Source organism: Phoxinus phoxinus (assembly GCF_949152265.1).
Source record: "Phoxinus phoxinus genome assembly, chromosome: 14".
NCBI classification, from domain to species: Eukaryota; Metazoa; Chordata; class Actinopteri; order Cypriniformes; family Leuciscidae; genus Phoxinus; species Phoxinus phoxinus.
This window is the reverse complement of record NC_136889.1, coordinates 31,441,457-31,456,359: the sequence shown is the minus strand read 5'-3', so window position 1 is coordinate 31,456,359 and position 14,903 is coordinate 31,441,457. Positions and strand designations below refer to the sequence as shown.

Here is a 14,903-nt window from a genome sequence, read left to right as displayed (position 1 = left end):
CATGGAGGTCTCTGATCTCTTGTCAGGTGTTCTCCAAACTCATCAGGCATTATAGATGAAAACTCAGAGCTGTTATCTTGGCAAAAGGAGGTTGCAAAAAGTATTTAATAACAGGGAGCCAATAATTATGGCCAGCGTGTTTTGGAGAAAAGCATTTATTTCGGTAACACTTTATTTCGATCGTCCACTTTAAACATTCTACTAACTACTAACTTCAAGTAACTTAGCAGCTACATGTCAACTAACTATCATTAGAGTATTAGTAGACATAATGCATAATATCTGCTATTACTATATTTTGTTAGTCCCCCAACAGATATTCTACTGACTATAAGTAACATGGCAACTACAAGTCAACTTATTCTCCTAACCCGAACCCTAACACCGAACCATAACCTAACAGTCTACTACAGTCATCCAATACTCTAATGAGAGTTAGTTGACATGTAGTTGCAAAGTTATTTATAGTTAGTAGAATGTCTAAAGTGGACTATCGAAATAAAGTGGAACCTTTATTTCATAATGTGATTTCCCCCCTTCAATTCTTTTACTTCAATGAAAGGTTGGGTTTTTGCAATTTTTTTAAATGAAAGATCAAAAGGATAAAAAATGCTGATTTATTTTTTACAGCCATTTTTTATCATATTTACCAGGGGTGCCATTAATTCTGACCACAACTGTATGTCGTGTACCGACTGTATGTGAGTGTTTGTCAGCAGACAAAAGCTTTGATTGTGAAATTACATTTCATAAATAATTAGTTTTTTTTTTATTTAAGTTAAAAAAATAAAATAAGGCAAGAACAGTATGCGACTCTCATGAAAGCACTGAGTTATCAGTGTGGAGCTTTCAAAATGCATCTTTTGTAAAATGTATCAAAGCGATTCAAAACCCTGTAAATTAAAACGGTTAGCTATGCAGACTCAAAGGCGGCCTTACAGCACCGTTTATGCTGAAAAAGTTGCCATGGTGAGCAAGAGTTCTGTGATCAGTTTGAATCAACCAGCAGCTAATTAACTTTTAACTCCGTGTGATGTATGATTCTTTTTCTCACTGTTCTCATTACGGATGTTTCATCACACACTAGCAGCCGGCTCCTCGGGCTAGCATGGTTATTAAGACCTAAACCCGGTGAGATGAAAAACCAAGAAAAAAAAACCTTACTTCTTTGGACTTATTGATTTGCCTTACCGGGGGCGAGGTGTTCGGCTGCCACTCTGTTAGGGGAAAGCCACCTACAAGAAATGGATGTTGAAACATGAGAAGAAAGAAAATTGAGATTTACTCTTCTGTGTTTTTGTATAGAATGGTAGGCTATGGATTCGATTACAAATAAGTTTCTTCGTCATTTTTGCTCTAAAATTTCTGAAGAGTAAGATCTAAATATGTGTATTAATAATTGTTTTTGATTTTTTGTTTAAATATATGATAATAATAGGGATTTTATTATCAAATAATAAAAGGGTTTACTTACTTTAGCAAACACAATTCTGAACTATATAAAGTATTTTTTGTGCAATTACTTGTGATGAAAAGACACTTAAAGAGTCTAAAGTAATTTATTCAAATATAATTTTTATATTCATAAACCCCTTAGTGTTGAGCCCTGTGTGTTTATATTTCCTTTTAATACATGGGCTGCGTTCCAGTCCAAAATTGTCATGCCCTTCACTCGCTAACTTCTCTCTGTGTCGTTCACTCGGATGTACGTCATTGCCTACGTTGCACGAGTGCCACTACTGGCGGAAACTGCAATGGGCTAAATTGGAGTGTCCTAACCCTTGATCACTTGGAATCAGCTATGGAGTTAATTTATTATTTACATTTCTTTTCCCTTTAAGAATTTGTTTAATTAAGCATCCAAATGTATATAGGTGTGTTTGGGCTGTTTTCAATAAAAAAATTTAAAAAATTATATATCAGAGTTGTTTGTGGTGATGGTGATTAGACGAGATCTGAGATGACGTCACAATTGTATTGCATTGTGGTATATGGAGCTGTCTGAAGTGTACATATGAAGTAGACTCGTTCCCTCGGTCAAAATAGAGGGAACGAGGCGAGGGTGTGTCCATATAAACTTCCCTCGTCCACTTCGCGAAGTGGAACGCACTTCAAAATGGCGGCAGGGATTCCCCCAAGCGGAAATGCTTAGGGAAGTTCGCAAGTGCGTGTCTAAAAGTGGACTGTAATGCAGCCCTGGTCGTTTTGTTATAAAAGAAAGTTATATCCTTTAAACTGAATACAAAAAAACACACACAACCTGATGAGGGTCTCATCTGAACACAGCTTTCACCACAGGAAAGCTCAAGAATAGTCCTGCCAAAATTTTATGTTGGCGTGTATATAACAAATCTGAAATAAAATTACCTCTGTGTTCTAGTTTTCAAAGAGTGAGCATACTACTGCTTCCGTAAATGCTAAAATTTATTCTCACTGAATAAAAAATAAAGTATTTTAAATAATCCCCAAAAAGTATTTTGTGTGCTGTCTTTTTGTCCAGTAATCATAGTATAAAAAAACAACTATCTATAAAAAAACAACTATCTTTAATAATATGGCAGCTGTCATGATAAGAGTTGTAACACCTGAACCTAATAATTGAGTATTACATGTTCCCATGACAACTGATTGTCAGGAAACAATTGGTATGTCAGTTGCTGGCACTATAAAGAGTACTGTCAGGCAACACTAATATGTGTTGGAGGTCAACTATGTTTTTTATGCATTTTTAGTGGTGTTGTTGAGGTGGTTAGCTGTTGTATTTTTGTTTGGCCATGGAGGGTACCACTAGCCGACTCTTAAGGTAGGATGATACATTGTAGTATTTGGCATTTTGTTAACAATTGGCATTCATCTAACAAGTGTTTTTGTTTTGTTTCGTCTACAGTTTTTCTGTGGCACTTCTCAGTCTTTGTGTCTGTGACCATTTTGGAAGTGGTAAGGTTTATCCAGGCAAGTTCTATAACTGATATTTGCTAGCATGTCTGTTTGATTCTCTTTTCCCTTTTTTATTTTTTTCTAGTTGGTGGTTTTGTCAGGAGTGGTTATCCTGTATACTATGAGGCTGGTTTCCCCAGGCAGGATGTGAAGCCACGGAGTTCCTACAGCTGGTATGGCGCTGATGTATCAAATCCCAAAAGTCCTCAAAGATCAAGGAGTAACACTTACAGTGCTGCACAAGTTAAGGGTGTGTATAGCAGTGTAAGCTATAGTCCTCAAAATGGCTCTTCTGGTTTTGGACCAGTGACTAATGTACATAAGCCTGGTTCTGACTCTGATGCTAATAGTCATCTTCAAGGATCTCTGATATCTTTAGCTGGTAGTGGCAGTTTTGTTTCTGGTTCTGTGTCCCCTGCAATGGGTACAAGTCTGCGCATTGAGTCTCTACCTGAGCTAATACAACTCAACTATCAAACTGTAGTACAGTCTAGTAATGAGTCTGTGGTGTCTAGTAGCCAGCAAATAGTGCAGAACAGCTCCCAGTCCAGTGGCCAATTGATGGAAGTCAGCTACCAGTCTGCAGTGCAGCCCATTGTCAAGCCTCAGAGAAGTAGACTTCAAGTTGTTTCCAAGTTATTTTCTGGTAACAGGCCAGTCCAGGTTTCAAGTTCTACCTTTTTTGTCAAGCCTCTGCAGCAGAGTAATGAGTCCTCACAACCCAGCAATCAGTTAGGGCAAGCCAGCTTTGGATATGGACTTGAGCCATCACTGGGTGGCCAGCAACTAGTGCAGTCACACTATGGTTCCACAGTTCAGCCTAGTGGTGTGCAGCTAGCACAGACAAGAAACCAACTTGTGGCCCAGCCCAGCCTTCAACAATCATCTCAAGCCAGCAGCCAGAACTCTGAACAAGCTGTCTCGCAATCTGTGGACCAGTCCAATGGCCTGCAATCAGCCCAAGCCAGCTCTCAGTCAGTGGAACCATCAGGTAGCCTGCAGTCAGGCCAAGCCAGCTCACAGTCTGTGGAACCATCAGGTGGCCTGCTGTCAGCCCAAGCCAGCTCACAGTCTGTGGACCAGTCTGGCATCCAACAACCAGCCCAAGCCAGTTCACAGTCTGGCATCCAACAACCAGCCCAAGCCAGCTCACAGTTTGTGGACCAGTCTGGCATCCAACAACCAGCACAAGCCAGCTCACAATCTGTTGAACTGTCAGATAGCCTGCTGTTGGCCCAAGCCAGCTCACAGTCTGTGGACCAGTCTGGCATCCAACAACCAACCCAAGCCAGCTCACAGTCTGTGGACCAGTCTGGCATCCAACAACCAACCCAAGCCAGCTCACAGTCTGTGGACCAGTCTGGCATCCAACAACCAGCCCAATCCAGCTCACAGTCTGGCCTGCCGTCAGCACAAGCCAGCTACCAGTTTGTGCCTCAGCTTGGTTTCCAAAATCCTACACAAACTGGCTCCCAATCCGTGAACTGGCCCAGTAGTCTAAAGTTAGCACAAGCTAGATACCAGTCTGTGGTCTGGCCTAGTGGCCAACATCCAGGACAGGCCCACTACCAGTCTGTGGTGCAGTCCGATGGCCTGCAGACAGCACAAGCCCGTTACCAGTCTGTTAATCAGCTGAGCGGTCTGCAATCAGGCCATGCCAGATACCAGTCTGTGTCCCAGCCCAGTGGCCTTCAGTCAGCACAAGCCCGTTACCAGTCTGTGTTATTTTCCGGTAACAGGCCAGTCCAGGTTTCAAGTTCTACCTTTTTTGTCAAGCCTTTGCAGCAGAGAAATGAGTCCTCACAACCCAGCTTTGGATATGGACTTGAGCCATTACTGGATGGCCAGAAACTAGAGCAGTCACGCTATGATTCCACAGTTCAGCCCAGTGGTGTGCAGCTAGCACAGGCAAGAAACCAACTTGTGGCCCAGTCCAGCCTCCAACAATTATCTCAAGCCAGCAGCCAGAACTCTGAACTAGCTTTCTCACAATCTGTGGACCAGTCCAGTGGTCTGCAATCAGCCCAAGCCAGCTCACAGTCTGTGGAAACATCAGGTAGCCTGCTGTCCGCCCAAGCCAGCTCACAGTCTGTGGAAACATCAGGTAGCCTGCTGTCAGCCCAAGCCAGCTCACAGTCTGTGGAAACATCAGGTAGCCTGCTGTCCGCCCAAGCCAGCTCACAATCTGTGGACCAGTCTGGCATCCAACAACCAGCCCAAGCCAGCTCACAGTCTGTGGAACCATCAGGTAGCCTTCTGTCAGCCCAAGCCAGCTCACAGTCTGTGGACCTGTCTGGCATCCAACAACCAGCCCAAGCCAGCTCACAGTCTGTGGACCTGTCTGGCATCCAACAACCAGCCCAAGCCAGCTCACAGTCTGTGGACCTGTCTGGCATCCAACAACCAGCCCAAACCAGCTCACAGTCTGTGGACCAGTCTGGCGTCCAACAACCAGCCCAAGCCAGCTCACAGTCTGTGGACCAGTCTGGCATCCAACAACCAGCCCAAACCAGCTCACAGTCTGTGGACCAGTCTAGCATCCAACAACCATCCCAAGCCAGTTCACAGTCTGTGGACCAGTCTGGCATCCAACAACCAGCCCAAGCCAGCGCACAGTCTGTGGACCAGTCTGGCACCCAACAACCAGCCCAATCCAGCTCACAGTCTGGCCTGCCGTCAGCACAAGCCAGCTACCAGTTTGTGCCCCATCTTGGTTTCCAAAAACCTACACAATCTGGCTCCCAATCTGTGAACTGGCCCAGTGGTCTAAAGTTGGCACAATCTAGATACCAGTCTGTGGTCTGGCCTAGTGGCCAACATCCAGGACAGGCCCACTACCAGTCTGTGGTGCAGTCCGGTGGCCTGCAGACAGCACAAGCCCGTTACCAGTCTGTTAATCAGCTGAGCGGTCTGCAATCAGGCCATGCCAGATACCAGTCTGTGTCCCAGCCCAGTGGCCTTCAGTCAGCACAAGACCCTAACCAGTCTGTGGACCAGCAAAGCGGTCTGCAATCAGGCCAAGCCAGCTACCAGTCTCTGGCCCAGCCCGGCAGTCTGCAGTCAGCACAAGCCCATTACCAGTCTGTGTCCCAGTCCAGTGGCCTGCAGTCAGCACAATCCCGTTACCAGTCTGCGGACAAGCCAAGCGGTCCGCAATCAGGCCAAGCCAGCTACCAATCTCTGGCCCAGCCCAGCAGTCTGCAGTCAGCACAAGCCTGTTACCAGTCTGTGTCCCAGCCCAGTGGCCTGCAGTCAGCACAAGTCCCTAACCAGTCTGTGGACCAGCTAAGCGGTCTGCAATCAGGCCAAGCCAGCTACCAGTCTCTGTCCCAGCCCAGCAGTCTGCAGTCAGCACAAGCCCGTTACCAGTCTGTGGACCAGCAAAGAGGTCTGCAATCAGGCCAAGCCAGCTACCAGTCTCTGGCCCAGCCCAGCAGTCTGCAGTCAGCACAATCCCGTTACCAGTCTGCAGACAAGCCAAGCGGTCCGCAGTCAGCACAAGCACGTTACCAGTCTGTGGGCCAGCTAAGCGGTCTGCAATCAGGCCAAGCCAGATACCAGTCTCTGTCCCAGCCCAGCAGTCTGCAGTCAGCACAAGCCCGTTACCAGTCTGTGGACCAGCTAAGCGGTCTGCAATCAGGCCAAGCCAGATACCAGTCTCTGTCCCAGCCCAGCAGTCTGCAGTCAGCACAAGCCCCTTACCAGTCTGTGGACCAGCAAAGCGGTCTGCAATCAGGCCAAGCCAGCTACCAGTCTCTGTCCCAGCCCAGCAGTCTGCAGTCAGCACAAGCCCGTTACCAGTCTGTGGACCAGCAAAGCGGTCTGCAATCAGGCCAAGCCAGCTACCAGTATCTGGCCCAGCCCAGTGGCCTGCCGTCAACACAAGCTCGTTACCAGTCTGTGGAGCAGCAAAGCGATCTGCAATCAGGCCAAGCCAGATACCAGTCTCTGTCCCAGCCCAGCAGTCTGCAGTCAGCACAAGCCCGTTACCAGTCTGTGGACCAGCAAAGCGGTCTGCAATCAGGCCAAGCCAGATACCAGTCTCTGTCCCAGCCCAGCAGTCTGCAGTCAGCACAAGCCCGTTACCAGTCTGTGTCCCAGCCCAGTGGCCTGCAATCAGCACAAGCCCGTTACCAGTCTGTGGACCAGCTAAGCGGTCTGAAATCAGGCGAAGCCAGATACCAGTCTCTGTCCCAGCCCAGCAGTCTGCAGTCAGCACAATCCCGTTACCAGTCTGCAGACAAGCCAAGCGGTCCGCAGTCAGCACAAGCACGTTACCAGTCTGTGGGCCAGCTAAGCGGTCTGCAATCAGGCCAAGCCAGATACCAGTCTCTGTCCCAGCCCAGCAGTCTGCAGTCAGCACAAGCCGGTTACCAGTCTGTGGACCAGCTAAGCGGTCTGCAATCAGGCCAAGCCAGATACCAGTCTCTGTCCCAGCCCAGCAGTCTGCAGTCAGCACAAGCCCGTTACCAGTCTGTGGACCAGCTAAGTGGTCTGCAATCAGGCCAAGCCAGCTACCAGTCTCTGGCCCAGCCCAGTGGACTGCAGTCAGCACAAGCCCGGTACCAGTCTATGTCCCGGCAGTATAATTTCCAGGTCTTTTCTAAGCCAGAGCAGTCAAGTTACATGTCTGTTTCCAATCTTGGTTCCAAACCTTTGGAGCAACCCAGTAAAATACTACTTAAATCTTTGAGTCTGATGCAGTCTGTACCGCCTGGCTTTCAAGATCCAGCACATCTGCACTCTCAGACTACTCAAAATAAGCTTTTATCTCCAGGCATATTGAGATTGTTGCATCAAGTGAAGTCATAGCAGTATACTTTGCCTTGTTTTCTGCAAACAAGAAGTTGTTTGCTTTTTGTTTTTTGAAAAAAAATAAACAAACCTGTAACCAATTGTCTACTGGGAGTCTTAATATTGTTTGTACTGCATTAGCATGACCTTATCTTTGTTTAACATAATCTGCTCTGTTCTCTCCAACGTTTACACCTGGAGATGAGTTTTCCGTTCACCTGCGAGATGTCAAAGCTCAATTTTGTACACGCGCTGTTTATGTGCACCGTTACTGAACTGATCTCTCTTGTCTTGGCACACTTAAAACGGTGAATACACTTGAAATTGTCAAAGGCAGTTTTGGTGAGTATCCTCCTAAGGCCAGAGTAAAAATAGTCTTAATCAACGTAAACAGTTGAGAGAAAATCAGAGCCATGCTTTTGGTTTTTAATTGAAAGTAGCCTAAAACTCTGCTCATGGCTGAATAACTTAAGCCTTAGTTAAGATAGATTCATACATTTTAGTATGTTGTACTTAAATACTGTTAGGCTTACCTGAAATATGTTCAATTTGTTTGAATCTTTGTTCTAAAGCAGGGTTTTCAAAGTCTAAGACAGTGGGTCTCCATTTTGACACAACTTACCCAATGTCACACACAAAAAAAAACACACACAGCAATGTCAGACTCTTTAACTCCTCACTTTTAGCATTGTGTTAACATGAAAAGTGCTGAAATGTTGCCTCGTTTACGCTGTCAGTGAAATGTGACCCAATTCTGATTTTTTTGCTCATATGTGACAGATCGGATGTGTTCTATTACCGTGTAAACAGGAAAAAAAACGCATCCATTTGGACATTTCGAGATCGGTTTTAGGCCTCATTCATATGTGGAAATAAATCAGATGTGCCAATGCGACTGTCATGATGTAAGCAGGCAGATCGGATTTCCTGAGGCATTAGGCAACGTCTCCACGGTTAAATGACAAGAGAAACCCCGACGCGCATCTGCAAAGGGACGGATGGCCCAACGAAACATCATAGAAGATGAATGTGGACAAATATTGACTCATATATCAACATATCAAAGGTTGGCTTGCTCATCCTAAAATTTCGGACCCACTGCTCCCTGTTAAAGCCAATATTTAAACACAATATGCTCCCGCCAGTCCTGAGATCTCTCTCGCACACAATAACTAAAACATATTATGCGCAGGCTACAATGATGGCACTTTTCTTTCGTCGTCCTCCACTTCAAAATCATGGTTAAGTTTGTGGAACTTTGCATATCGCAGAGCTAGCATCAAGCATATTTCGCGTTCGTCCATCTGTGCAAGAGAATTTAAACCTTTAAGCATGTGCAATGTTTCAGATATATGGCAAGTGTAATTAATCGGATACAATTGAAAGAATGTGTAAACGGACAGTCAAAAAATTGGATAAAGGTTACAAATCAGAATTGGGCATCAAGACCTGCAGTGTAAACGAGGCCTTATTTTCAGAATAACAACTTTAAATGTATTAATTTAAACTAATTTTTAGGCTATACTTTTTATCACTCTCCGCGCCTCACCTGTTATGCTCTGGCGCCTCCCTGGGGAAGCGTGCCCCACACTTTGAAAACCCCTGATATAGACGATTGGCTGATTCTAGCAGAATCGGAGCAGTTGGCAAGTCGGCATCGAGATGTCGTCCTCGCACACATGCAAAAATTGGGGTTGAGACTCAATGCCAAAAAGAGTGTGCTTTCTCGACTACAGAGAACCACTTTCCTTGGTGTGGTCTGGGATTCAGTCACGATGCGAGCAGTCCCATCGCCCGCTTTTGTAGCTGCTATCCTCACAGCCACAAAGGAGTTAAAGCTAGGCCAGTCACGCACTGTGAAACAGCGATTGTTGCTTGGGCACTTTCCCATTGAAAATGGGCAATACATTTTTATCTGGATAATTTAGATCGGTCGTGGGCCCTGTGTCTCATCTGGTTGCCCGTTGACTGCAACGTTGCAAAGTTACCCTGTGTATCATCACCTTTAGACCTCATGGCAGCGGCGTCCAATGTGATACCCTTTGGCCTGCTGTACATGAGACCTTTGCAGTGGTGGCTCAGGACCAGAGGTTTCTCATCGAGGGGAAACTCACTTCGTATGATCAAGATCACGCGGCGGTGTCTCCGCGGCTTGGTTATATGGAGGAAACATTGGTTCGTGTCCCAGGGGCCAGTGTTAGGAGCTCTTTGCCATCGAGTTGCGCTCTCGACAGATGCTTCCCTCACTGACACGGGAACAGTAATGGAAGGCCACTCAGCTCAGGGTTTTTGGAGGAGTCATCATCTTTCGTGGCACATAAATTGTCTGGAGATGATAATAATAATAATTAATAATTCATTACATTCATATAGCGCTTTTCTGGGTACTCAAAGCACTTTACATGGAAGGGGGAATCTTCTCAACCACCACTAATGAGCAGCATCCACCTGGATGATGTGACGGCAGCCATATTGCGCCAGAACGCCCACCACACACCAGCTTACTGGTGGAGTGGAGACAGTGACAATCCTTCACCCCCACCCAGAGATTTGTAACCTATGGGTTTGGCCACACTTATGTCCGCAGAGCTGCTCCGTGGAGAAAATCAGATCAGCTATTCGTCTGTTTTGGATCACCTAAGAAAGATCTTCCAGCTTCTAAGCAGACGGTCATCAAGTGGATAGTTGAGGCTATTTCTCTTGCTTATAAGTCCTCTGGCCAGCCGTCACCCTTGGTGGTCAGAGATCACTCTACTAGGAGTACGGCGGCCTCTAAAGCCTTATTTTCAGGGGTTTCCCTACAAGAGATGGTCTTCCCCGCTCACATTTGTGAGGTTTTATAGCCTGGACCTGGACGCTGCCCCAGGGTCTCAGGTGCTTATGACTTAGTTGCCAACAGTTTCTCATAACAGGCAATTGTAAATACGTAAGTTGTAAGATTTATCCTTTCCTGGTCGTGACGTCACCCGCCGTGATACTCACTCTCGCCATTGGACTAAGTTGACATACGTGCCTCAGACGCAATCACGCAGGGGCGTTCCCAAAGCGTCATCGATGCAGCGCGAGTTCCCTTCTCAGGGAACTAGGGTTACAGTCGTAACCTGAGATGGTTTTCATCAGGGAAAGCCTATGTTATGTATAGTATGATAGTATGCATAAAATGTCCCTAGTAGTTAATGACAGATAGCATTGAGGCCGATACTCACCTTTGCCTGTATCACTTACATCATAAAACCCTGCAGTTGAGTTCATCCTCCATCTTCGCATCAGTTGATCAGTGACATAGGTGTCACAAGAAATTACAAATGTCTCAGCTTATATTCATTTCTTTGTAAGAAATTTTTGCAAAGAGGGCATGTGGTTGAAATTAGAAACAATGTCGAAGTTAGCAAAAGCAACTGAAATGTAGAACCTTTACCACCACTACTAAATATATTATTTGTTAACCAACCATTTATTATAAGTGTTTTAGTGTTTATATTACATATTCTGCAGGGTTATATATGAGTTTGGTTAAATGATTTAACTGTTTTACAAGCACAGCAACTAAAATAATTAGTGCAATATAATGAATCAATAATAACACATTTAGATATAATAATTTTGATATAATTTGTAATTATTACAGTTGTAGAGCTGTTAATCAAAAATTCATCGTAAAGTTTTAAAAATAGACCCCTGAAAAATCCATTGAGGGACTGAATCGCTCACCATCGTCCTGATTACCTTACAGTCTTACAACATTGTATTTAGTAAATTAAAGTTCTTTTTTATATATATATATATATATATAGCATTGTATATATATATATATATATATATATATATATATATATATATATATATATATATTTATATGTATTGCTGGTCACTGTGATTTTGCCAAGTAGAAGAAGACATGTTCCTGGATCATCATATTTTGTTGATCCTGGAATAAGATTCCTGTCCCACAATTTAGTCCTTACCCAATCCCTACCCCTAAACCTAACCCTACCCATAACTTTTCCCTAAAATAAGAGGGAAATGATGGGTGAATAACATTGATGTTGGAGCACCTCATGGTTCTAAGCCTAAACTTGACATAAACTGTAAACGTGTCCCTCAAATCTGATTGGTTGATCTGAAAGTTGATCCAGGATCAACAAAGATGTTGATCCAGGAACATGTGGTACTTGGTGAAATCGCATTCACCATATATTGCTACTTCTCTTTAGAGATGAGATGACTATAAATCAACTTGACTAAATGCTAATTAACATGGTATTCCAAATATAAAAAATCATGTAAAATAAACTTTTAGATACTTTCTTGTTAGTGTATATAAAGATAAAGTTTTAAGGTATTAAAATGTTATATACTAATTAAATTAAATGTAACTGAAGCATAAATAGTTAATGATCTGGTTGTGACTTAACAGTAATTGATTTTTTATGAAGCGCAGTGATAGGCATCTATAATCATTTGGATAATTACTGTTATTGAATAATATCAGTCCACAAATCTGACTTGATGCAGCCTGGAATCATAAATCATATACTGTGTTCATTAATTTAGCCAGATGAGCATGACAAAGCCTTGTTTCTCCCAATGTTTTTTTTTTTTCCGTTTCTGTCACCTTTTGGCTTGGTTAGTCTAAATATTTCTTAATATTATCAATTTGACTGCACTGACACTATCAGATGAGAACAACATTTTAATTTAATTGAGCTGGATACTGACTATTGTCTTCTGTAGCTTTATAGCTAAATCTAATTTTTCAGCATTGAAACGGTTATCAAATGAATTGAATCAACATTTAAATGACTTGAACTGAATAACAACACTATTGCCTCTCCTTTACAACAGAATTCGTCTCGTATTTGATGAAGCAATTGCTTCATTGACTCTCTTATTTTCCCGTTCATTACCGCAAAGCTGCTTTCAAACAATCTGTATTGTATAAAGCAAATAAAGGGTTAGGGTTAAATTACTAACCCTACCCTAACTCTAACCCATTGTATCAATTACATATTCAATGCCAATTAAATGAAACAAAATATAGGCCTGCAAGCTGATAAGAAAATGCCACAATGAATGATGATAAAAAAAAAATCTAGCAAAATAAGGAAGTAAATAACTCAGTCAAGTGTTATAGAGATGAAGACAAAATAAAGGCTTATGATTGATGATGCCTGTTTTCTGAACATATTATTACGGTACTGGATCTGGTAAGTTAAAAGTGATATTACACAAAATGCCAAAATAAATTCAATTGTGATACTTTGATAAAAAAAGAAATAATACAAAATTTAGTGTTTTTTAACCAGCATCTTAAGAAACGATCAGAGCGGAACTAGAGATTTGACGGAACATTTTCTGAACGGAACAGTAATGGGACGCACCGCAAACACTTCCTAGTAAACACAGCTCGATCATTCATTACATTTAAAACGAACCAAAACATTCCACTTTTTCATGTAGATTTGACATATGGCTTCAACCATGATTCCGTACACTGTCAATATTAAACTGGCCGCAAGAACACTGACCGGAACCGTTAATTTACAGAACAAGACAGCAGTGGACTGGTGAGTAGCTTTAGCTTCTGCAGACTGTCAACACATACAAACATGATCAAACCAACAGAGTTGGACGTTTTCAACATCATCATCATCATCATCAACAACAACAACACATTGCTTTTGTAGACATGTGTTTCGTAGGATATATATATATATATATATATATATATATATATATATATATATATATTATTATTATTATTTTTTTTTTTTTTTGGAAAGTAGTCACTTAATCTCACCAAGGCTGCTTTTATTTAATAAAAAATACAGTAAAAACAGCAATGCTGTGACATTATTATTACAATTTAAATTAACTGGTTTCTGTTGTAATATATTTTACAATCTATTTCTGTGATCAAAGCTGAATTTTCAGCATCATTACCCCAGTCTTCAGTGCCACATGATCCTTCAGAAATCAGTTCAATATGATGGTTGGGTTCTAAAGAAACATTTCTTATTATTATCAATGTTAAACACAGTTGTGCTTCCTAATATTTTTTTGTGGGAACTTTTTCCCCCCTTTTAGGATTGTTTGATAAATAGATAGTTCAAAAGAACAGCATTTATTATAATTTTTGTTTATTTATATTTATTAATTTCATAAATGTCTTTACTGTCTTTTTAAAACAATGTAGGCTAATTAATGTGCATTTGCTAAATAAAAGTATATATATAGCCTATATATTTTTATATCTTACCCCCCCCCCAAAAAAAAAAACAAAAAAAACATTGAGCAGCTAAAACTGTTTTCACCGTTGATAATATTAAGAAATTATCTTAGAATGATTTCTGAAGCATCATGTGACACTGAAGACTGGAGTAATGATGCTGAAAATTTGATCACATGAATAAATTGCACTTTAAAATATATTACAGAAACCAGTTAATTTGAATTGTAACAATACTTCACAGTATTACTGTTTTTACTGTATTTTTGATCAAATAAATGCAGCCAGATTGAGATTACTTTCTTAAACATTAAAAACCTTAATGTGTCCAAACTTGTGACCGGTACTGTGTATATATATATATATATATATATATTTATACTGTGTATATATATATACACTGTATTTTTATACTGTGTATATATATATATATATATATATATATATATATATATATATATATAGCCTATATATTAGACAGTGCTAAGCATAAGTGAACACACCCATGCTAAAGTTGACTAAAAAGAGGATTAAAAAAATAATCTTTTGGAAAACTCCAACCTTTAAGGACACCAATTTACTTTGTGAATGAATAATGTATCGTAAAAAAAAAAAAAAAGTTCCTCCTTAAAATACAGTGTGCATAAGTCAGGACACCCCTATGTTAAATCGGATCCCCATAGAGGCCGGCAGATTTTTATTTTTAAAGGCCAGTTATTTCATGGATCCAGGATACTATGATCCTGATAAAGTTCCCTTGGCCTCTGCTGTTAAAATCGCCAAACATCATCATCATCACACACCCTTTATCAAACCTAGAGATCGGCATAGGTTTATCTCAGTTCGCCTAACAGCTGGTTTGATTGGCATTGAGAGATGATCTTATGGAAAGTTCCCCATGCCAATCTCTGGGGTATTGAGCATTACACATAACACTCGTGTC

The 14,903-nt window shown here is 42.0% G+C and overlaps 2 protein-coding genes across 4 annotated transcripts in view; both read left to right on the top strand.

Annotated features, from left to right (window-relative positions):
- The first annotated feature begins 2,635 nt into the window (after positions 1-2,635).
- LOC307010456 (uncharacterized protein) lies at positions 2,636-7,831 on the top strand. Of its 2 annotated transcripts, XM_079635155.1 has the most exons (4): positions 2,694-2,803; positions 2,888-2,937; positions 3,023-3,928; positions 3,977-7,831. In XM_079635155.1, exons 1-4 carry the CDS (start codon positions 2,775-2,777, stop codon positions 7,747-7,749), a joined length of 4,758 nt encoding a protein of 1,585 aa, XP_079491281.1. In that variant the 5' UTR covers positions 2,694-2,774; the 3' UTR covers positions 7,750-7,831. The 2 variants fall into 2 exon arrangements, with proteins under 2 accessions (XP_079491280.1, XP_079491281.1); XM_079635154.1 differs by having other exon boundaries at positions 2,636-2,803; positions 3,023-7,831.
- A 5,223-nt stretch (positions 7,832-13,054) lies between these two features.
- wdr11 (WD repeat domain 11) overlaps positions 13,055-14,903 on the top strand; it is a 108,218-nt gene continuing 106,369 nt past the window's right edge. Inside the window, exon 1 of one of the 2 annotated variants that reach the window (XM_079634671.1) lies at positions 13,055-13,298. In XM_079634671.1, coding sequence (XP_079490797.1) covers positions 13,201-13,298 — 98 coding nt within the window. In that variant the 5' untranslated portion in view covers positions 13,055-13,200. The remainder of the gene's footprint in view (positions 13,299-14,903) is intronic. The other variant, XM_079634670.1, reaches the window with a different exon arrangement.